The 24,548-nt window shown below is 35.6% G+C and overlaps 1 protein-coding gene across 1 annotated transcript; it reads right to left on the reverse strand.

Moving 5' to 3' along the window:
- Positions 1–17,070: 17,070 nt before the first annotated feature.
- Positions 17,071–22,825, reverse strand: LOC131000541 (P-loop NTPase domain-containing protein LPA1 homolog 1-like). The gene is made up of 8 exons (XM_057926515.1): positions 22,788–22,825; positions 22,518–22,702; positions 21,400–21,725; positions 20,575–20,656; positions 19,616–20,020; positions 18,805–19,521; positions 17,954–18,061; positions 17,071–17,825 (listed from the first exon to the last, which is right to left on the reverse strand). Exons 2-8 carry the CDS (start codon positions 22,668–22,670, stop codon positions 17,460–17,462), a joined length of 2,157 nt encoding a protein of 718 aa, XP_057782498.1. The 5' UTR covers positions 22,671–22,702; positions 22,788–22,825; the 3' UTR covers positions 17,071–17,459.
- Between the last annotated feature and the right edge of the window lie 1,723 nt (positions 22,826–24,548).

Genomic DNA, 24,548 nt, shown 5'->3' on the forward strand with positions numbered 1-24,548 from the left:
AAAATAATAATGCATAAATTAATTTATATTTATGAACAATAATATTTTTCTTGAAAAAATAATGTTATTTTACTTGAAATCAGAACCACATTTTAGTTTTCTAAAATTATCAAATTATGCATTTTTATTTATTTTATAACTAAAAATTATTAATAGCATCTTATGTAATTATCATAAAATGATAATATATTATATATTATAATTTATTTTAAGGAACACTAATTCAATAATCTCATGTAATTAATTGTAAGAGAATTATTTGTAAATATATTCAATTAGAATGGTATAATTGGGATTGGAAAAAAATATATATAGTTAAAAATTAAATTTAATATGTTAACTACACTTAATTTTTAAAAGAAAAAACTGTCGTTAGGCATTCCAAGAAAATAGCAAATCACCTATTTGTTGTGCAATACACTATTTAAATTTTTTATTTCTTTCTTTTCTTATTTTATAGATAAAATAGCTTTTTTTTTCATTTTTAAGTAATTTCATATTATGTCAGATATCTCGAACGAAAGATTATGAAATGACCTTTAATTTGATATATATATATCGAGTTTAATCGAACCACATAGTTACACTGACAGGAAAGTTTATCAATATTAAATATAAAGCTCTAAAAAAGTAATATATATGCAATGAGTGTATATATATTTCTAAAACTTCACATTTCATTATTATTAATAAATCTAAATATTTTGATATTTATTAATAAATTTGCAACACATGCAATAATCCCCGCACGATAGGCGTACTAGTAAAATATAAAATTGAGATGTGTCAGAATGTGAATTCAAAATGGGTATCTTAATTTTGATGAACTTTGATCTGCTAGATGATTTGGTAATGTTTCTTCAAAAATTTCAAGACCATAATACTCTGAATCACACACATCCATATTTATGATTAGATTTACATGTCAGATTTCAGTGACTTTTATTTTTTTTGCCCTTTTTATTTATCGTTAGATTTACATGCCGGCCGGTTTCTGTGACTTTATTTTTATTTTTATTTTTTATTTCTTCATTTCTTTTAGGGCATTTTTTTCATCTCTTTTCCCCCTTTTTTTATGTGGTCTTTTTTTTTTTGAGTACGACGGGACTGGATGAAATTTCTTCTTTCCGATAAAATAAATTAATAATGAGCTCAATTATTTGTTTAATAATTGATTGAGAGAATAAAAGTACTGGGGGGGCGGGGGGGGTTCGTTGCCCTATGAAATTAAAAGAAGAGTCTGATGAGGCCACATCAGATTGTACGGAAATGGGACCTCCCTTCTTCAGGTGGTTGCTTTGTTGTGGAGAATCTAAGCCACCTAATTATCTGATTAAAAATATTATTTTTAATTATTTCCCTATTAGAGTCCATTGACTCCATTCTACACTCTTTCGTTTTTTGAGCAATACTTATACTTTGTTGTTGCTAATTGCTGTAACTATATAATTTGGCTCATAAAATTTACCAACATCTATGTAGTTCATATTCTTTTATTTGAGTCAACTGGACATTTTAAGTATTTCATCTGAGGCTCCTTATCCAACAAGACTAGCTACTAACTTTTTTAAATTGTCATCTAATCAGGCTTTGAATGATATGATAACAAAAATAAGGGGCACAAATACTTTCAAGCTGACATAATTTGATGAACGAAACTTAGATTGAACTGAAAAACATATATGGTTGAGTTTTGTTTTAGGCTCAACAACAAATTTATGAAAAATGGGATAAAATCAAGCTAAGAACTAAGAAGTTCAATATGGATAAATTAAAATTTCAAAAGAAAGATAGCATTTGTTTGTTTGATTTCTTGTTATGGAATTATTTGCCTTACATTTGAATCTAGTGGCTTATTTATAGCTTAGTTTTTAGGTACAATGTCAAGACCCATTTAGCCTGATTTTGAAACACAAATAATAAAAATACACTTTAAATTACATGTGATTTTGTCTTTCAACACTAGTCGGATTTAATAAGCTTTCTCCTAAATGTCTTTTGTCAATTTGACTTCTTTTCGTCTTCACATTCGAATTTTTTGTCGTAGCTCTTTAGTTCGTACAACTCAGCTCTAGCGAGATGAGATTTACAATGGCTTTTCATATTTTTTATTATCAAGCTAAGAACAAAGTAGCTAAAAAAATATTTTTAATTGTAAAAACAAAGTAGCTATTTGATAATAAAAACAAAGTAGCTACTTTGTTCTTAGTTAGTATTTGATAATAAATATTTTTTATTATCATGCTTCGTGGGACGGAGGGAGTATATGAAAAATGTCCTACTTTATAAACTTAAATATTTTATGCCCAAATTATGTGAAGTGTCTATTTTACTATTTAATGTTGATGGATTTGCTTTGTTTTTTTGTGAAAGTTTTACACATTTAACCGATTTGTTGACCGATTTGATAGCTATCAGTCATAAAAGTCAACGACTTAACAACTATCAGTCAAGAGTACATATAACCGGTGGGTGGCTAGATCATGTGTCCGCGCGGACACATGATCTAGCCACCCACCGGTCATATATATACTCTTGACTGATAGTTGTCAAATCGTTGACTTTTCTGACTGATAGCTGTCAAATCAATCAAATGTGTAAAACTTTCACAAAAAATTAAGCAAACTCATCAAATCAAAGGGTATTTAAAAAATTGGGCATAAAATGCTTATTTTTATTAAAGAGAACATTTTTCACATATAACTTAAGGAATATGACATTTTAAATTTCCACTCCTATATTATTCTTTGTCGCGGAGTAATCAAATTTTAATCCATACAAGTATGAAACTACATAATTATTCATGATTGTCTGTATCTCATTTATTCTCACGCTCTCACATCTCTTCTAGAATTCTGAATTCCCCCATCAAATTCCCCCATCTCTCTCCCTACATACATATATACATTCTGCTATAATTAAAAGAATCGGAGAAAGTGTGTTTGTTTGTGTAAATTCTGGTGTGTGTATATATATTTACGTGTGATAAACATATATACACCTGCAAAGGCATAGCTCAGTTTCTTTTGAGCACACCACTTCCGCTGCTATAAAAATCAGACGGGAAGAGTTGGGAAATTTTTAGATGAGAATCACATGTTCGAGGAGTTTTTTAATTAGAGTAGAAATTAAGATGAATGATGATCGATTTTATACTGTTTGAGAAGGTAAGAGAGATAATCAGTAGAAATTAAGGAAATTTCTAAAAAAATTTACGAGGTGAATTTGTGTTGTTAGAATATCCTTGAATTCACAATCAATTCGATGAATTCACAACCGAGTCACTAGTATTGTAGTGAATTCGAGTTTTAAAACTCGAATTCATAATTAGTTGTCTTGACCTGATTGTGAATTCGAGTTTTAAAACTAGAATTCATAATACAAATTAGTTGTTATTTCGTAATTAGTTTTGAATTCAAGTTTTAAAGCTACAATTTACAATTAGGAAAAATATTAGTTGTTAATTTGAGTTTTAAAACTACAATTCACAACTACACATACTTTTGGTTTGTGAATTCTAATTTTAAAATCAGAATTCACAATTACTTTTTTTTTTTATCGAGAAAAATTATTAAAAGGAAACTTAGGTACCAAAGATACCAGAAACAAGAAACTTACACCAGTCTTGACAACAAGTCATCAGAGCACCAATTACAGAAACTGAAATCTTTACCGGTCCGAAACTCTTAAACTCATTAGCCCAACTCCATGATCTCATTTTGATCTCCATGAGAACACCACTAATCTGCCACCCTTTTCCTTCGAAGCGACTTTCATTCCTTTTCTTCCACAACACCCAATTGGTGCACATCCACAAGGCCTTGAGAAAAAACTCACATTCCTTTCCCCTGCCCAAATGAGTAAAGGTATGGAAATGAGAGGAGATACTTTGAGGCCGAGCCGCGCTACATCCGAGCCAGTTTTGGACCTTGTTCCACAGCAGTCCAGTTTTTGGGCAGAGTAAGAATACATGCTCAGTCGATTCCAGGTTGTGAAAGCAAGCATTGCACATCGCCTCCTCCACGTTTAACAACACATTCCTCTTCTTAAGATTATCACAAGTTGGTAATCTTCGCCTCAGGATCCTCCAAGCTAAGGCTTTTGCTTTTTGTGTCGCGGGTGTGTCCCAAATTTTTGCCAACGCCTCCTTATTAGTAATCACCGGCGGGGTAGTAATCCTTGAAGCTTTGATCACCGAGTATATATGCAGATTTTGTCGTGTACTCCTCATCTAATTTATCTGCTCTCCACATCCATCTATCTTTGGTACTTACACAAAGAGCGGATTCGAAGAGACAAGCAACCAAATTGTTAGTAGCTTCAGCATCTCTCTCCCAGAGCTCTCTTCTCCATCTCAAATCCCACTCCCACGCCCCATTTTCCCACCTCCCCATCTCACTCACCAACGCCTCCTTATTCGCGCTTAAGTGAAATAATCTTGGGAAAACTAACCTTAGGGGTGTACTCCCTGCCCAACAATGGTCCCAAAATTTAGTGTCTTGCCCATCTCCAACTTTCCTTTCAACATTATCCAGAATTCACAATTACTAATAGTATTGATTGTAAAATTGAATTTTAAAGTTATAACTAGCAATAGTCTTGGTCTTTTAGCTCGAATTCACAACTAAAAAATTAGTGGATAAGTATGTTTTTTATGTGAACAGTAAAATGATAAATATGACTAAATTTTAAATTTTTTATGTTTATTATTTTAATTTGAACATTTTTGAATTCCCCCTTTTTTTAAAAAATAATTGTAAACTTAAAATGTAAAGGATGCGACATAAGTAAAGTAATTGAGTTTTCCAATCCACTCTTAATTGGCTCTGAGTGGATTATTCCTTTGAATTGTACAATAAACTCGTTTTCCACATAATATAGGAGTAACATTAATTTGATACAAAGAAATAGTATACATTATTTTGAACATCACATTTTGACTTTGTTATCTTCTTTAGTCGTAGCGACATCGTGATCTAAAGTAAGTCAAGAATACATTTGATAGAATACAATTAATATTCCAATTATTTGTAACTAATTGGAATAAAATTTTCTTAAAATAATGGGAAAACTAACCAAGATTATTAAGCTTCTGAGTTTTAAAGAATCCCATGTAATTGCTCTATAAAAAATGCGCGTAATTTTTGTCAGTTACAGGATTGAACTCAAAAAACCAGGGGGCTTAGTCCACTGGCCACCGGGTCCTCACTTAAGTGAAGTGACCCGGGTTCGATCCCTCTTGGGAGCGAATTGGAGATGGGAGATATAAGGTGGATCTTGGTGAATGGAGAGATAAGGTGGTTCTTGGAGTGGATGGGGGAAACTAATTACTAACATCTAACATGACTTTGCCCGATCAAAAAAAAAAAAAAAAAAAAGGATTGAACTCAAAACCTTTCACAAGTTTTTGAGTTTTCAAGAACCGCATGTAATTGCTCTTTCAAAGTAAAAAAACGTGTGTAATTTTTTTCAATTACAGGATTAAATTCAAGACCTCTCACAAAAAAAATCGTGTGTAATTTTTTTCAGTTACAAAATTGAACCCAAGACCTCTCACAAACATGATTCAGCCTAAAATCTCTCAAAAAAGAGTTTTTGAGAGTCTTATCTTTGCCACTAGAGCTAGCTAGGTTTTATTGGTGCAAAGACAGTGGAAGTTAAAATTTATTAAATAATAATAATAATAATAATAATAATAATAATAATAATAATAAACGGAAATGCAATTGCTTTCCACCAAAATGTGTGTGCGTGAGAGGGAGAGACTGGAATTAAATTTAATCAAATTACATAATGAAGAATTGAGGTAATGGATTGATTAAATGATGGACTCGATCAAAAGAATAAGAAAGAAAGAGACAATGGGCTCTCTTTTTAATTGGGCCAATAGAATTTAGGATTTTAAAAACTGAATATCTCATTTATTTTAGATTAAAACTTTTATTTGGAGGTGCAAACTTTAAATTTAAAATAATTTATATATGAATACTAATACTATTAATTTTTTTTTGGGAGGATGCAGTTGCACCCCCATACACCCCATTGGATCCGCCAGTGTTTCATTGCACCTAATAATTCAGTTACATAAATATGTTGCAAGATGTCAACATGATTATGAACTAATGACAACTATTTGAAGCGTTACTTGATAAAATATTTTTTCTTCAATTATTAAATCTGGGTTTCAGTCATCGAAGAAAAAATAAGAAACTAGTATTAAATAAGACAATTTTTATTTTTTTTATCATTTAGAATATTTATGTAATCTTTTTTATAATTAATAGTTAAGTTGGGTATTTTGTAAATGGTTGGTGAAAGAATGACTAATCCATATAAAACATGTGATGAGATGTGTTGCAAGTATAACAATCATTGTAAGTACGAAAGATGATACATAGAGTATGATAACTCAGTTCGATTAAACAACCTACGTCTGGGGGGCCACGCAATACAAAAAAACTAGCGATTACCGACGGCGTCTGCCGCCTGTAATCGGGAGGCAACCATCGGAAAAAAGACTACTGGCGGCGAGACGCCGTCGGAGATTTCCTCGTCGGTGACTCGATTACCGGCGACAAACATACGCCGCCGGTAATGGTCGCCGTTGAACGGCGGAGAACTGCCAGAGAAATACCGGCGGCAGCGGCGCTGCCGGTAATGTTGATCGGACGACGGTGGCGCCCCTCGCCGGAATCGCGGAGTATTATCAGCGGCGGCCGCTGCCGGTGATTAGCGGCGGCCCGATGCCGCCGGTATTTTTTTGAAATTTATTTTTTATTTTATTTTATTTATTTATACCCACAATTTATTTTCATATTTATACAGTATTGCATAAGTTAGATGAACTTTCCTGTCGGTCACCCATCTTAGTTGTGCTCTAAGTCAAGCACGCTTAACCTTGAAGTTCCTTTCGAATGGTCACCGATATAGAACACTCGTATTATTGATATATCTAGTACCTATTAATTAATTCATTTAAAGTCTACTTCAATATACAATATCATATATTCGTAACCTTAGAAAATGTCGAGATGATATCCAAGAGATGTTGTTAATTACGGATCGGTCTCGGTCCTATCCTTATTTTTATGTCGAAAAAATATTTATTTATTTATTAATTTTTTTTATCAATCTAGTTTATACACCACCATAAGTATTTTAATTTGGTAATTCTAATGTACTTTGAATTTATTTCCATACGTCCTTATTTTTATGTCGAAAAAATATTTATTTATTAATTTATTATTGATATATATTTTTATCAATCCAGTTTATACATAAGTATTTTAATTTGGTAATTGTAATGTATTTTGAATTTATTTTCATACGTCCTTATTTTTCTGTCGAAAAAATATTTATTTATTAATTTGTTACGAGGTAAGTGCAATGTTGTTTGAAAACATGAAATAAATAGTTTAAGAAAACATAAATGTAAAACGAAAACAAAGTGCAAGTGTATTTTTTTTCCAAAACATGAATTAAATAGTTCAACCAAATAAAAATACGTAGAAGTGCTGCTCAAGGTAGCTGACCCGACCGCCTCATGAACTCCTCGAACTGAGCCATACGCTGTTCAAGGGCCTCACGTGCTGCTCGTTTGGCCTGAAGGGACTCCTCCAACATGGAGACCCGTGTCTCATACAGCTGCTGAGACATCGCGAAAGTGCCCGTGTTGTGAGTAGACCCTCTACTAACCTGGCTCCGACCGGCACTTCCAGTGTCGTAGAGCCGTGACCTGTCGGGCTGTACGACCTCCAAGTAGATCTCATATTCCAGCCGGTTCTCTCGCTCAGTCTCAACAGCAATGCAATGAATCTCCGCCTAATTCATACACAACAATCCATTACTTGGTAATTACTAGGTTCAACATGTTCTGTCGGCATATACATCGGTGATTCCCCATGATAAACCCAGGTTGTGTAATTGTGGACAAATCCCCGCCTAGTAACATGTTCTCTGACTATAGGTACAAATAAAAAGGCTTCATTGTTACACTTCTTACACGGACACCTAATGTTACCTATTCCATCTGTGTACGCCGTTTGATTTATCGCATACTCAAGGAAACTCTCAAGTCCCGTTTCAAATACAGAACGATCATTGTATCTCGCGTACATCCACAGATGATTATAACCCATTCTTGTAAATTCTAATTGAAATAAATAAATAAACTATCATAAATTACTTGAATCAAATGAAATTTCGACAGAATAACCCCATTATCCTAACTACCAAGTGCTCGACTCTACTGGCAGTTATAGTAACCATAGTGGTCCTAATTTACTAAGCCTATACTAGGTCTATCCGACCCCCCATTGTTGAAATAATACAATACATATTAAGCAATAAAATATGAAGTAATTAAATTAAAAACAATAATTTGTTGGGAGAAGATCCTTAAGAAATAATCAATTTCTATCACAAAGGGAGAAGATGCTTAAGAAATTGATTAAATTTATTCCACAATATATAATAACATATCATTTCATTATAAACACATATTAGCATACTTAAAATTCACTTAATAATACTTAATTAATTTCACAAAATTATCTAACATAAATAAATTAATCTAACAAATTCATACTTAATCATTTTATAAACTAACAAATTAATCTAATTAATCAAAATTAATCATGCTTCATAATTAATCAAACTATAAATTAATTAAAATTAATCTAATTAACATTAATTAGATTCTAACAAAATAAGTAGTAAAAATAAATTTAAAATTAATCTAACAAATTAAAATTAATCATACTTCATAATTAATCATACTATAAATTAATTAAAATTAACGAGAGCGTACAGTAGTGGTCGGTGGCGGAGCGGTGGCGGTGGTGGTGGAGGGGCTGAAATGAGCTAGAGAGAAAGAGAGAGAGAAACAAAGGAAGAAGGGAGGTTACCTGGACGGAGGCGTACGGCGACGGCGAGCAACGACAGCGAGCGACGAGGGCGAGTGGCGAGGGTTGGAGCTTGAGAGAGAAGGGGTGCAATTAGAGGTGAAATCGCTGAAATGTGCTGCTGGCTAGGGCACTGCCCGATTTTGGGCTTAAAAATTACTGACAGCGTTTTTTACAACCGCTAATTACCGACGACAAAAGCCGCCAGTATTATTAAAAAAAATAAAATCAAAATTAACGTATATTAGCGACGGCTGGCTTGGTTACCGGCAGTAGTGCCGCCGGTGATCACCGACGGCGATTTAGCCGTCGGTATTTCGGTCGATATTTTAAAAACACGGGTCGGCTCCTCCGCCGTCGGAGGGCCGCCAGTAATCACCGGTGACTCCGCCGCCAGAGGTAATTCCCGTCGATATTTCTGTGGGTTTTTGTAGTGACGCCCAAGGAAAATTATTCACTATATGAAGTTAAGATATACAAGAACTTACACAATAAGACGCCCTCTTACTTAGCCTATACATCTTCCCAAAACCTCACCTACGGTGAATAATTTGTGCATTCAGAAAATAAATAGAGAGGAGATATTTATAGGAGAATTTGGTATGGGCCAAAGGCCAACATGCGGCTAGACTAAGTAGTCCTTCTTAGAGTGAACCTGTCTAAGTACATTGCACTTGGAGCTCCTTCATGCGCTGGATTATCTCTTCAGATCGACTTGGTTGTGGCATGCTTATCGGTTGGATTTGATTTTATCATTTTCGCGCTTTGAGGGGAGATACACATATTTCATTATGATTTTCCATTCTGCCGCTTTTGACACGTCAATGTCATGCCCTCGACGCTGGTAATTATTTATCCTCTCTCTGCTCACTTCCTCCCTTCCTTCTCTTGGCCAGATTGCTTGCTTGCTTGATTTCCTTCCGGTCGCTTCATCTTGCACTGCCTTGCCCCGGACAAACTTAAAACTCTGAGTAGTAGTCAGGCCGACATCTTGATTGACGACAATAGCCTTGGATGCAACGCTCTTTTCTAAAGTCTTGTACATCCTTCTGCCCATGGCAACAATGAACCTTTGCATTGTGTGATGCTCACAAGTACTTGGTGACTATTCGAAAGAAACTTTCAGGTTAATCGTGAAGAAAATGGGTCCAATTGAGAAGTTTACCAAAGTGTATGTGATTGAGTTCAAAATACATAAAAAAAATTAAAAATAAAATTTCTACAATTGAAATTAATAAAACACTCCATCCGTCTGCCAAAATTATGGCAATTTGCTTGAACACGAGATTTAATAAAATTGGTGATGATTTTGATGTAATGGAGAAAGGGTCCCACCACTTTATGAGATGCGTGGTTGAGATTGAATTTTGAGTGGTTTTTTTGTAAATAAAGAGTGTTAGTAGAGATAAAATATTAAAGAGGATGGTGGGACCATTGCCATAAAAGAAAAGTGACATAATCTTGGCCGACGCCCGATCTAGTAATTGTGACATAATCTTGGCGGACGGAGAGAGTAAAAATTAATAATAAAAAAAAGACATCGAATTAACGATTAAAATTTCCTATCGTTAATTGAGCTTGTCACGAAAAGATTAACGACAAAATGAATCGATTGTTAATCCATTGTTAACTAATTTTACTGATGAAAAAAAATAGAATGTTAACTTCGATTTTACTCATCATTAATTGCACTTCTTCTGAGTCGACGCCTTTTTCTCCGACCAAACATCTTGAGGACACGATTCCGAACTGTAAGAACAAAAAAGGTCGGCATGCTAGGGGCCGAGCTATCGATTTGTGGAGCCCAGAACTGCACCGAGTTGGATCACCCACGAATCTGGCTGCTGGCGCTGCGACCTCGAACTCATTCTCGGTCCTTGAGGTCGAGGATTGTTTGGAAGAAGACTCAGGAAACGGGGCGATGGACAAGGAGATTGTCACGCCCAAACATTTCAAACATCCTTCGAGTTCAGTTGGGGAGCCAGATTCTACAAAGAGCCTTGTCGACCTCTGTCTCCTGCTCGTGGCCATGCTCCTCAGGCTCCCGCCAGGGGTTTTACTCCTTCTAAGACTTCTGATGCTCTTGACTCTGTCGAGAACCCCTATGGTCCGAAAGGTACTTCGGATGACTCGATAGCTGGGGACAACGGAACTGCTTCTACTGATTTGAAGACCGAGAATCAAACTCATGCTGAACTGATTGATAATGAGGCTGTATTCACCCCGACACGCTATAGCAGTCATGATCTGGCTTTGAATGTGACGCCAGGTAATGCGGTGATTAAGGATCCTCCCATAACTGCCAAGCGCGATCGAGGGTGTCCAAAGAGTGCTACCAAGCAATCCGAGAAGGGGAGGGTTTCTGATTCCTCTATAAAGCACCGGCTCCACCATGTGATCAAAAATGGTATGCATTCAGATATTTTTGCTTTTCAGAGTAAGATCCAAAAAGCAACGGCCCAAGGTCTCCCTCTCGCCGCATTTACTATCTCCGATCCCGAGAACGTTGTCGGTCTTGCAATGACGGTGGTCTCATCTCAACGTTGGGGACTTCATGGATTCTGATCTTCATCCTGAGGATGATGCTTTGGACTTCTAACACGGTGTTGTTCCCTCAGGATCATTGCCGATAAGGTTTTTCTTAATTCGTTAGTTTGCGCTTTGTGCCTTCATTAGGTTATCTTTCTTTTTTCTTTGGATTCTTCTTGTTTTTGTTTTTCGATTTCGTTTTTCAATAAAAAATTTAATTCAGCAGCATCATGAATTGCGCTTCTTGTTTTTTTAAGTGGTCCGTAACTAGCTAGGGGGCGTCTTTTCCATTACAAATGCATGCCCACGTTTTAAAGGTGGAACATGATTTATAAGAGAAAATTCTAACTGGTTTAATTTGCCTAATTAGCAATCTAACCACCTCTTTTTTCTTTTTCTTTTTCTTTTTTTTTTATAAAAATAAAGAAAAAGAAAATAGTGGTTGTAGTGGACTGATAATTTTAAGCAGGTCCACAACTTTGGGCATGGATGAAAATGAATCACGGTATCTAATGTCTGTACTAGGGTGAGCCCTCCGCAAACCATGATGTATATATATAGAGAAAGATTAGGGTTTTGGAAAATTATTTGGTGACATAAAATTAATTAAACTGACAGACATACAATATTGGTATGAGTCAAAATGCAATTTTAATGCCTTAACAATATACGGGATCCGCTAAGCTGCATTTATATCCTCAAAACAATGAGTGCGCTTATATATATATACGCCTTCATCCATCTATCTATATATACCAGTATTATAACAAACACTTTCGCAACTCTGAGTTTCTTCTCTTTCTCCTCTTTCTCTCTCTCATACTCACTTATAGTTGAATATTGTTCATGTATGTGTGTGCGTGAGCTACTGAGAAATCTTAAATTCATATAATATTATTCCATTTTAGAGGGATTTGTAATTTTCTAGTTAATTTCTCTTTCAAAGATGCTAATCCCACCAATCAATATCAGAATATGGAGTCTTAGTTTTTTTTTTTTTAAATCCTTCTCTTTTTTTTTTTCCCCCATGTATACAGTAGATATTGATTGATTGTTGAATTTGACCATCGTCTATATTTTTAAGTTTTAACTGATGTATGAGCTGGAGAATCCAATGTGCTGCTTTCGTTTTCTTGATTTTTGTTTTTCCCTTGTTTTTATTGCAGAAGAAATGAAATAGGGTTAATGTTTTTGGTTTTGGTATCTTGTGTTGAGTTTAGAGGAGATTCTTGTTTGCTACTGCCATCGTCAATTCTTTTATTTATTTATATTTCAACCCCTCCATTGGTATCTCAAGTTTGATTCCAGATGAACTTCTCTCTCTCTCTTCACACACATACACACACACACACAGTATACATCAAGAATCAATTCGGCTATAGTTGATCTTGGGTTGATTGGAGGCTTTTGCGTGGATCTGTGGATACATAGATATAGAGTCGTTGTTTTCTGGTGTAGCATCATCAAGATTCACAAGGGCAAAGCTTGTTGGTGTGCTAATAATTATTTATGATCTCAACCCTCTCTCTTTCTTCACCAACAACTATCGGCGATGAGAATCTTGATGATGCTGCATCGGCAATAAACGACTATCGCCGGTAAAATGCAGAAAACCCTTTGTTCCTACAACACATCAACATTGGTATTTTTGCTGCTTCTTCTTTTTACTCTGTTGAACTGAATATATATTTATCCTCTTAATTTCCCTCTATTTCTGAGTTAATTTTGTTTCCTTCTTTTTTATTTAGTTATTATTATTTCTGTCAGAGCAGTAAAAACCGACAGAAATGACTACTGACGGAACTCCCTCAGTCTGCAGGTGAAATAGATCTGCCATATTTTTATCTACTTCTGCTAACCAATATTGGGGTTTCCTCATAAATTCACAACTTGAATCATTTCTTGAATCTCAATTTCTTAAAAAACTAGTACTAATATACATATGTATGGCTCCGCGACGGCACCGGAAATGTGCAATTAAGAACTTAATTGGAGGTGAGATTTTTCAAAAACATATTTGGGTGATAGGAAAATATGGATTTTGGTCAGCAAATTCAAGAGCTCATGGGAATTTGGTTTTCATGTTTCCTTGTCTTGTTTGGAAGAAATTCAAACCATGCTTTGATTATTTTATGGGGATTTATCTTTTCCAATTGGCCTACTTTCATTCTATCCAACACTCAAATGTTTGTTTGAAAATTAATTTCAAGGAAAACAAATTAGTCCTAGGCGGTCTGGATTCTCGCGATGATGATTTTCATAATTTAATCAAATTCTGTTGGTTTCATCAGCTGGTCCTACACCTTTCAAAACCTATATCTTTCAACTTTGGTATTCGACAAATCTTGTACTAGATTTTCCTCGATGACTCACTCAACCAATATCTCTCTCCAAATGTACTATTTTTATGATACTATAATAATGTTAATTATGGTTTTGATCCAATGACTCATCCATAACAATTTTTTTTTCTAAATACCTCTTGATTAGAGCGATGACTTAATTAAGATAAGATCATTTAATTGTTGGTTAAACGCATTGTGACTACCTTCTTTCGCATCAAAATTTTGGTAGCTTGCATGCTGCAAAACATCAAATTCAATGAATTAAGATTGTTTTTCCTAGAGACGTTGATATGTAATTAAGGAGTGATTCATATGCATATAATGATGAGTTAATGGAAAAATGAGTTGTACGGAAACTGAACCCCACATCCACTTGTTTGGAAAAAGTAGAGAAGCAATTAAATTTTTTTGGGCATTCGCATTCCTCGTCTAATTCACATTTTCTTCGTCTCTGCATCGTCTGGTCCTAATCAATACGATTGATAGAGGATTTCTACTCATATCAATCCACGTGTGTGTGCGTGTCGATATATACTACTTTTCCCATCATTTCAGATGTGCAACAACTTCATTTAACTTGCTCTCCAATGAGTATCTTTCGGTTTCAACTTCACACAAAAACTAATTGGGAAATCGTCGACACATCTACACATGTTAATGGGATCAGAATCATTGAGCCCAAGTTTGATTGGGTGTTTTTAGAGGTTGGAAAAGGAATCAAGTAATTAAATTCATTATTTATTGTTTGGTTTGGGTAATGAGATAATCATTACCTTTACTTGAGGGTAATCCAATCACCTAATTTGTTACCCCTTAAAATAGAGGAGAAACAAAAGAAAATGAATCCCTTACTAATGATTCATTTTCATTGTTAAACCAAACACTCAATAAAAGTAATGATTATTGTTACCATTTCACTCCTTAATTTATTTGATTCCATTCATCTACTTGAACCAAACGAGCACTAAAATTGTTTCAATCCCGAATCTAGAATCGGCTCATTAGTTCTTGAAATCAGACTGAATCAGTTAGGACCATTAAGTAATAAAATAAAATGGTTCGGGCCGGCCGAGTGTGCTAATTACCCATGAGTATTATTTGGGGAATATCCAAAATTAAGAAACGCTTAACATAAAGTGTAAATAGGCAAAATTGTCCACTTTGTTAAGCGTAAAATTAAAAATGTCCACTTCTTATAAAAACATAATCCTATGCCCAAATTAAAGTGAAGAGTCGAAATTGCCTTTAGATGTTGATGGCTTTGCATCATTTTTTGTGTAAAATCTTACACTTTTCTAACACAAGTACAAATATGTGAGAAAAATGTAAGAAAAAGTAGTCTACTGTCGGAAAAGTAGGTTGCCACCCGAGGTTGCCGTCCGGGCGGCAAGCTATTTTTTCGGCCGGCAAGCTACGTTTTTGGGGCGACAAGATACTTTTATGGTCGAAAAAGTAGCTTGTCGCCCGGAAAATTTAGCTTGCCGCCCGACAACTGACTTTTTTTTTGTCTTGCAAGTACATAGATTGAGACATGAAGGGCAATTTAGGTGTTTTGGGCATAGAATCAAGTTTTTATAAGAAGTGGGCAATTTTAATTATAAACTTAACTAGTGGGCAATTTTAATTTTCTCTCTAACATAAATGTCAAAACGTAGACGGCAGAACCCTTGTTCAATTCAAAAATCAAAATTTCACCACTGATGCTCGTTGTTGTCGCTCGCTAAGTCTCCTTAACTAACCATCATTGTTACTCAATATTTGAGTAACAACAAATGTAATACAAAAAATGTGAATATTGTGTAAATGCAGGCAAGGAACAATCAGCAAACTTTGTGGGAATCAAGAGGGAACCTCTTGCTTGTTTTGATGGAACGTTATCACATGCTTCACAGTATTTTTTGTAGTTTTATTGTTGAATTCAACTTCGTATATTCTTAAGTTATTTGTATATTTTCATTTTGGTAGAAAATGTTATTATAATATTATTCATATTTATTTGAAATTATTTTTAAAATATCATTCTCGAAATTAAAAAAAAATGATCTGGATCGGACCGGACCCGAAACAAGCGGATTGGATCGAGTCTAGACCGATCAAGTTTTGGATTTGAGCGGGTTGAGTCTATAACTAAAATCAAAACTTTTATAGTGGGTCGAATCAATTCGGGAGAAACTCGCCTATTGACATCCCTAAACCCTAAGTACATATCCTTGAATTAAGTTTGCTTAAAGTTTATAAAACAAGCTGAATTCCTTGAATTAGTCGTCATGTCTTAGCAGTTGACAATTGAGAATTGCATTTGTTGTAAGACGATATGATTGCCTTTAGTGTTTATATTTATCGGTGGTGAATCACATCTTACGAATCAAGTTGTCGACTAATTAACAAGGTGTTTGATTGAGTTCAAAATAGTAATTTATAAGTTGTTTAAGAACTTATAAGCTCTTTCAAATTATTTAACAATATATATATATATATATATATATATATATATTTTTACTTGATTTGGGGGAGTTGGGAGGGGGAGCAGTGTAGTTTGAACTCGGAACCTCACTGTTCACACACAGGAGGTCATACCGTTTGGTGTCCCCATCCCCTTGGGAACGACAAAATAAATTTTTAAACAGCTTATAAGTTCTAAATACTATAAATTTCAAAAGTTTATAAACTCCCAAAAAATAAGTTCATCCATTATTAAAAGTATGGAAAAGGGGTGAGTACCTAGGAATTTTGGAGCAAGTACAATTGGGGATTTTAAATACTTTTAGTTAATATAAAGTTGAAATAAATACACCAATGTAGAGAAGAAATAGAAGTAAGTCCGTAAATAGATAAATTTCCAAACCTAAATACATATACTGGGCAAGTGGGCATAGCAGTTACAAATCGTAGCAGAGCAAGAAGAAACGTTTATGGCCAAAACTATGCCCCGTACTATTGTTCACAGATATATTAAATTATCAACTGCTACACTCAGAAATTTCCCCATCGATATCATAATATATGTAAATGTTGGGATGGGCTAGTGGTTAGGGTGGTTGCCTGTTGTCCAAGAGGTCACAGGTTCGAGTACTCTCGGCCACAATAACCACTAGGTGGGGTGTGTGTGGTTTGTATTATTTATAATGTAATTTCATCAAAAAAAAAAAATTAATATATTAACCAACTTCAATTTTGGCCCACAAAGCCTCAATTGTGGTCCAACCTCCCAAAGAAGGCGTATTTGGTCGTTATCAATCGCACAAATGAAATCAATTCTGATACCACCCCAATTCTGCAAATTTACCAATTCTATATTTTACTAACTTTACATTCCATTCCTTCCCTTTTCCTCAAAAGAATGTAAAAGCACAATTGCCTCTGTTCTGTACTATTATGAGAAAAAGGAGAATTCCTCTTCATATCATCAATTATTTAACATCTAATCTACGAATCCAACTTAATTTTCTTCATTACTTATGCAAAGTTCAAACTACAAAGTAGCAACATTTTTTTCATGATAACAAAGATCGTGGCAACAATACATTCGAGACCTTCCTGAAAACAAAGTTTAACGTGCTCCGGCAACGCAACATGGAATCTAAAACAGCGTTTTCGTTCCTCTAGGACCTTGAATGACGGAACACACTTGGAGAAATGAGAACAAACACCGGAGCTGCTCCCACGACTGCTTCTTCCTTGTTCACTGGATTGGATCATTTATTAGTGATCCATGCTTTACAAACGAAGGAATGCTCAACGAACGTCTTGTTAATTTACACGTATCAGGAGGTGGAGGTCTCCTCTCACTTTTGTCTTTAGAAGGTGATGATAAAGGGCACAGTAGAGAATCCAACAGAGCTTCATGTCTCATTCTCAAGAAAAGGTCAAGATTTCGTTGATACTTGTCTCCATGAAGGCCTTTCCTGTTTGATACATCTCCAGAGGCACAAAACTTAGCATTAAGCTCATCATCAGACATGTATCCATCATCTGGAGCATCCTCCATGGCAAGATCGTCATACTCCTCATCCGACTTGGTTGATTCCTCATCCACGGACCCTTCCAGCTGAAAGTTAATTTAAGATGAGACTTCAATTGTTCAAGCACCAAGAAAGTCCTAACGATAATGAGTCTTAATGTATCAACAGCTGAAGATTGCCTTCACACAACTAAATAATCCTTATATCTCTTTACCTCTTCATGGAGATGTTTCTCTCCATCGCTGAGATCCTCGTCACTGTCCACCTCAGGTGAAACATCAGCCTCTTCATCACTCCCGTGCACTGAAGATTCTTCCTTGAGCTGAAACAAGGTTATGTCATCAATACCAATTTACTAAAAGACTTTCAGATTCATGTTAAATAGATAGAGATAGTTTTGCTTAAGTATTCATTCCAAGGCTATATTACTGTGTGGCCTGTATAAAATGGTCACAGCTTGGCCAGTCTCTTGTAGATCGAAAATAATTCAACCCCTGGATCATATTTTATTATTCTTTCTAAACTAGTTCTAGTATGGATCATAATTGAGTGAAAGATCTGTTGGACAAATTTATAAACACACAAGATTTTAGTATTTGAACTGCTCGTAGTCCTCAAAGTTGGCTATTAATTATTGAATATATAGGCTGTGGCATCTCATAACAAACCCAATATAAGGTGATTTCCTCCCTAAAAATAAACTTATGTTTTTTCACCTCAACAAAAGAGAGTACTTCATCTCTAGATCTGGTCGATAATTAGTTGAAACTACGATAAGTACATGCGATTCATGAATAAACGGTCAAATCTATAATTCAACTAAGCAGATTTATGTTCCACCTAAAGAAGTTTTAGTAGTTTATTAAGCATTTCGAGGATATGTGGTAACTGTATGGTAAAAACTTGCAGAATCAAATGCCTAATTAATAGATTGGAAGTGTTCCATAGTTATAGGATGCTTTACCTAAAATTTGACACCGCTAACACAAGCTGAAGGTTTAAACCACATATATATCCAACTACAGCCATACCAGAAAGCCATGCTAATGATACAATAAACTTTACCTCCTTGGCAGGACCCCTTGGTGAGCTACAGCAGGATGAAACGCATCGACTAGCATTATCAGTCCAATCATCGACACTGCTGGCACGACTTGTACCTCCATCACTGGGCCACGCACTAATCCCAAAGGGACCAAATTGCAGGTTGACGGGTTCTGCTTTACCTATCTGCAGTGGCCCATACATAGGTGTACCGATTCCATTTCGTGGTGGATGGCCCCAAATGTTCTTGCCACCATCATAGGTCATGTCAACAGGCCAAGCCTTTGCCACAGAACCATCATTATTCAGAAGTGCCATCAACTGTCTACTAGAGCCTTTCCTTTGAATAAGCTGAAACATTCCTTTGGAGCTCAAAGAATTGGCAGCACACTGATTCCTGTACTCCTCATCAACAACGGCAATTGTGTTCGTCAATGGATCATAAAGCTGTTCTCCCACCTCGCGCCTTCTTAGGGAGCTGAAAACTGTTGCATGAATGACCGCTACACTTTTATCAACATTGGTGTTGTTAACTTTTGGCACCAAAAGCTTATCTGCTTGGTTGCATAGATATTCTTGGATGGTTCTGATATTCCGTATGTATTTAACATACTTATTTTTAGCAGGATCTAATGTCATGTACTTGGCACGAACAGCAAATCTTTCCATGTGCTTCTCCTCGCTTGAAATATAAATCATGAAGGGTATGATTGAAGGATGTTTTTTCATGAGCCCTATCTGCATGAAATTGTGAAGTTGCAAAGATTTGATCTAACGTTTTCAAGACTAAGTAACTCGGATATAATAGCATAAACATAGCTTAAATTATTACCACAAAGTTGAGACTTAAGTGAACACCCTCCACCACCACTGATTCTTTCCTTTTTTCCCACCCGGTAATCAACCTATCAAGGCTCTCAATTACCATCTCACTTTGTGCTTTAAATCCTTCTACTGCCATCATCTTTTGACTAATCAAATCACTGGTGATGCTGTTCTCCTCAGGTTTCCCGGTTGCATCGTTACTAAATGCATCATGTGAAGCAGTAGAAACATGGGATGATTTCTTTGCTTTTTTTTTGGCCTTGGCTTGTGCAACAGCTAATGGATCTAAATGTTCCCCAGCATGATAGGTCGAGGCCCACAGTAAGGGATTTTCTTTTTCATCAACAAAACTTCTCATCATATGCCGAATTGAATCAGTAGATACAATAGTTGTAATGCCCAACCTGCTACCCTGCAATGATAACATAAACAGATTTAATAGAGATAACATAAACAGATTGAATACATCGGCAGCTCATAACTAGAAAGAACACACAAATGGGAAAAACTTTGCATGCATGGGAAGAGATGCACCAATGTGCTGAAGACAATTAATTTTTAATCTAACTGCCATCAGTTTCTGTGGCACTAATTTCAACTGTAACATGTCAGCAGATCAAATGTCAAAGCTCAAATAAAAGCAATGTCTGCCAAATTGTCAAGCACTGGAAGACCTCAAATCTCAAAAACAAAGATAGAAACCTTGGGTATCATCCGTCATAGACTCGGAATCAATTTATATTGCACAGATTATATTTCAAATTTGGTGGAAAAACTCAACTATATATTTTGGTCCAAACCGAAGACATTAGATATTAAGCTAAACATGCAAACAAAAAATAATGATTTCCTCAGTTGAATACTATGAATAAGTAACTTTGACAGCATAAATGTAACAACTTTCTGAAGCTCTTTTCTGAATTGTGAAGATGGCAGTTTAAAAAAGAATTGCATCAGAAAACCAACCAGCAGGGCAGATAATGTAGATTTTCCACAGCCACTCGTGCCGCACAGCAGTACTGTTACAGATTCCTTTCTTTCTCGGACTCTGGTTGTGAAAGAATAAGGGTCAGGAAAGCTCATAAAAGGTATTTAAATAAGCATTCATCAACCATTGTAATCTAGTATGACTAAGAACTGCTAAACCTACCAAACTTAACAAAAGTGAAGGCAACGAAAATCTGATCAACCACTGATGTTAGTTTCTTAGGGTCCCAGTTGAACAGACAATTCAACTCTGTTCCCTCCCTAAATAAGCATAAATACCTTAAGTCTGTTCCCTCCCTAAATAACATAAATATCAAGGGCAGTTCTAACCAAACTACACAAGTCATATTTAAGTAGGAACATAACTACAGGATAAAAGCGTTATGACTTTAGATCTCTGCCAAAAAAATTCCTAAACTTGGATTAAGTGGTTAAGCTCATATATCTATCTGATACATCAACAACAGGATTATATTTCACATAAGCTAAGAATGTGAAGCTATAGGACCATGAGCACTAGTTGCAGAGAATGATCTGTACTCTGTAGAGATGAACCATGGAAAACTTAGGCAAATGACTCTTAGAAGGAATGGGATGTGTCTTCTTCCAAATATCAAATAAGTAGCCTGACTTATGCAACTATAAGAAACTATGTTATCCCATTTAAGTTGACAGAACAAGTGAGGAATATCATTAAATCCTCGGCCATATCAGTAACTAGAGAGTACAAGAAGAAACTTTTGGAACTTCTCATGTTCATTATGAACCCACATAGTTCAATTTGGACTCTGAATGCATCTGTACCTGCAGGCAATGACCAAATCAGCCCTCTGATTTGGCCCGACATACTTGTATTCGGAGAGAGCTTCACAAACAGTGTCAAGAAAGAACTTTCTTCTAACAACAAGAGTGGTGCGCCTTTTGTACAATTCAAATGGCTCCTCCTTACTTTTATCTTCTTCTAAAGCTGAATTAACAACATCTGCTTTCTCCAAGCAGGCATCAACATGGCTTTCCGTCTCCCTGTTGTGATATGCTTTGACATCTTGAGCTAACGCCCCAACAAAAGGGGAAACGAACCTCTCCAGAGCATTTTCCCGCTTTATCACCTCAAATACCCTTTGGCTGATCTGTAGAAAATAGATTGCTTTAGGCACAAAAGCATAAAGTTGTTGAAATGTCACCAGATACAAGCTACAAAAAGTCAAAAGGGAAACATATATATAGATCCCCTAAAAACCAAATGCAAGATGCTCAATTGCAGTCACTAACAACATAGGATCCATACTAACAACATAGGATCCATAGGCAGGTTCTTTTATGAGAAGAACACGTGTATGTGTTTGAATATGTTCGTCGTCAGTCAGTCGGTATTTTAAAAGTCATTCTATTAGCACATTCACGTGGTTTTGATTGGACCAAATTCTAAACATTGTAAGCTATCATACAAAGATGTCTTGATCAGAATAGGGCCGAAAACTAAGAGTCATCACTACAGAAACCATGCATGTAGGGATAACATAGACATATTGTAAAATGTGCATAATTTCTTTAGCTATATTCGAAAGAATAATGTCGTCATTTGTCTAACCTTCTCCACAGAAAGAACAAAATAAAAACTTTGAAACAAAATGGATATATAAAAAAACAGAAGTCCGTCAAGACTTCAAACTTGATTGCATATAAAAGGTCTAGTAATATGAATAACCTCGACAAAGAAGCTCTAAATTGAATTACTCTCATTCCACCGAAGATCTGAAATTCGAAAAGTTATTCTTTTAATCCGATTGTCCATTTCACTCAAGCACACACACAGCGGCCAGACTGCCATCTTGATTGTAGACAGAGACATTTGCGGTCATCATGAAAGGCATGCATGCAAATGACAGCTGACGCTATATAAATCGGAGAAAGGAGAGGACCTTGAAGGAATGGCGAGGCTTGCAGCCAATGAGCTGCAGAGTACTCTGGAGAACCGAACGCGAGTACCGAAAGGAGGGAGCCTCCGCATCATCGTCATCGTCCAGCACCACTACGTAGAGAAGCTTGGTGGCCAATCCATCCGGCACCGACATCCTCCAGCCCTATTCTACCCCCATGCAGGCACCTGAAAATCAAGGCGGAGAGTTGAGAAGAGAAGCGGTAGATTAGAATGAGAGTAGATGGGAGTGAGAAATGGAAGGAAAAAGCACTTAGAGCGAGAAGAGAAAGAAAAGGAGGCGGTTTCTGAGGCGATCTGACCATTTGTATTGCGACCTGCTTTCCGTTAGAAATAAATCTTTAAAGCTTTTATATATATTGTCAAGCTAGCAATTAGTGGGAAATAAAGGTAACTATATGCAATTAGAAAATAAATGTAATGTAACTAGCGAGAATTAAAAACAATAAATCTATGCAGCCACTACACACTAGTATAATAAGAAAAATATTGATTTATTTAATTTATTTTTTTAAATAAAAATAAGATTTAGTTATTTTATTATATTGTCTTTATTGTTTTTTTTTTTTTTTGCATTTCTATTTTTAATATATTTTTTAATAAAAATAAAAAATTTATCAAAAAATTGCAAAAAAATAACTAGGCCTTTAATTTATGGTCACGAAGATCGTGGCAACATTCAATTCTTGCCTATCTTTTTCAAAATTATTACTTATACTGATGTTCTTTCAAAATTATTACTTATGCTGATCGTGGCAACATTCAATTCTTGACAGTTTGATTTCTAATTTCTTTGCAGGGTTGCTGATGTTCTTTCGAATTATTTGGATGGCTTGAATGAAGATCTGATTAAGGATAACTTTGTTATTGTTTATGAGGTATCTATTTTCTGTGATTTTGCAGGCTGGTTATATTTTTGATTAAAAATGATACTCTCTTATTGGGACTTATTTATTATGTTGTATTTATAAATTATAATTCATGTGATATCCTTCTAAGCTATTTTAGAATCTTAAGCTGACTGAAATAAATGCAATAGAATGAGAGTAGATGGGAGTGAGAAATGGAAGGGGAAAACACGTAGAGCGAGAAGAGAAGGAAAAAAAGGCGGTTTCTGAGGCGATCTGGCCATTTGTACTGCGACCTGCTTTCCGTTAGAAATAAATCTTTAAAGCTTTTACATATATTGTCAAGCTAAATTGATTACATGGCTATAAAATATAGAGATGTGAGCTTAATAATCAAATAAGTAGCGTGACAGGTCGCAACTATGTTATTCCATTTAAGTTGACAGAATTAAATAATTGGCCATATCAGTAATTAGAGAGTACAAGAAGAAACTTTTTGGAACTTCTCATGTTCATTATGAACCCACATAGTTCAATTTGGACTCTGAATGCATCTGTACCTGCAGGCAATGACCAAATCAGCCCTCTGATTTAGCCCGACATTCACAATGATCAATGAACAATTACACATCTTTTCCGAATTTCTGTCCCAACCTTGATTTTTGGTCGAGCTGTCCAACGATGAATTATGCGCCATCAACATCTGCGAAATCTTCAACTTACCTAAATCCTAAGATATTTTGTTCAATTCTTGCAATAATCAACAGATTATGTAGGATTTTGTTAATGGAGGATCTGAGAGAAGAACCCTAATTTTATTTCAGTAAAACCTCGCTTCTTTCTGATTGGTCGTCATAGGTGGACTCTTGACGAAACAACGTCACTCCGGATATATGTCATCGCACAAGTAGTAGCCTATCTGATAGTAGCGATGGTTCGCCTGAAAGAGCACGGGCGGCGTCGTTCCTTCCAACACGTCAGCGAATAGAGGCGACTGGTTGAGAACGTTGGTGTCGTTGTTCGAACCAGCGACACCGAAGAAGGCATGCCAAATCCACAGATCGTGGGATGCAACGGCCTCCAAGATCATGGTTGGCTCCCCTTGATCACCGCGAGTATATGCGCCGTGCCACACCTTTGGGCAATTCTTCCACCCCTAGTGCATA

This window comes from Salvia miltiorrhiza, chromosome 8 (genome assembly GCF_028751815.1).
Source record: "Salvia miltiorrhiza cultivar Shanhuang (shh) chromosome 8, IMPLAD_Smil_shh, whole genome shotgun sequence".
Taxonomy (NCBI): Eukaryota; Viridiplantae; Streptophyta; class Magnoliopsida; order Lamiales; family Lamiaceae; genus Salvia; species Salvia miltiorrhiza.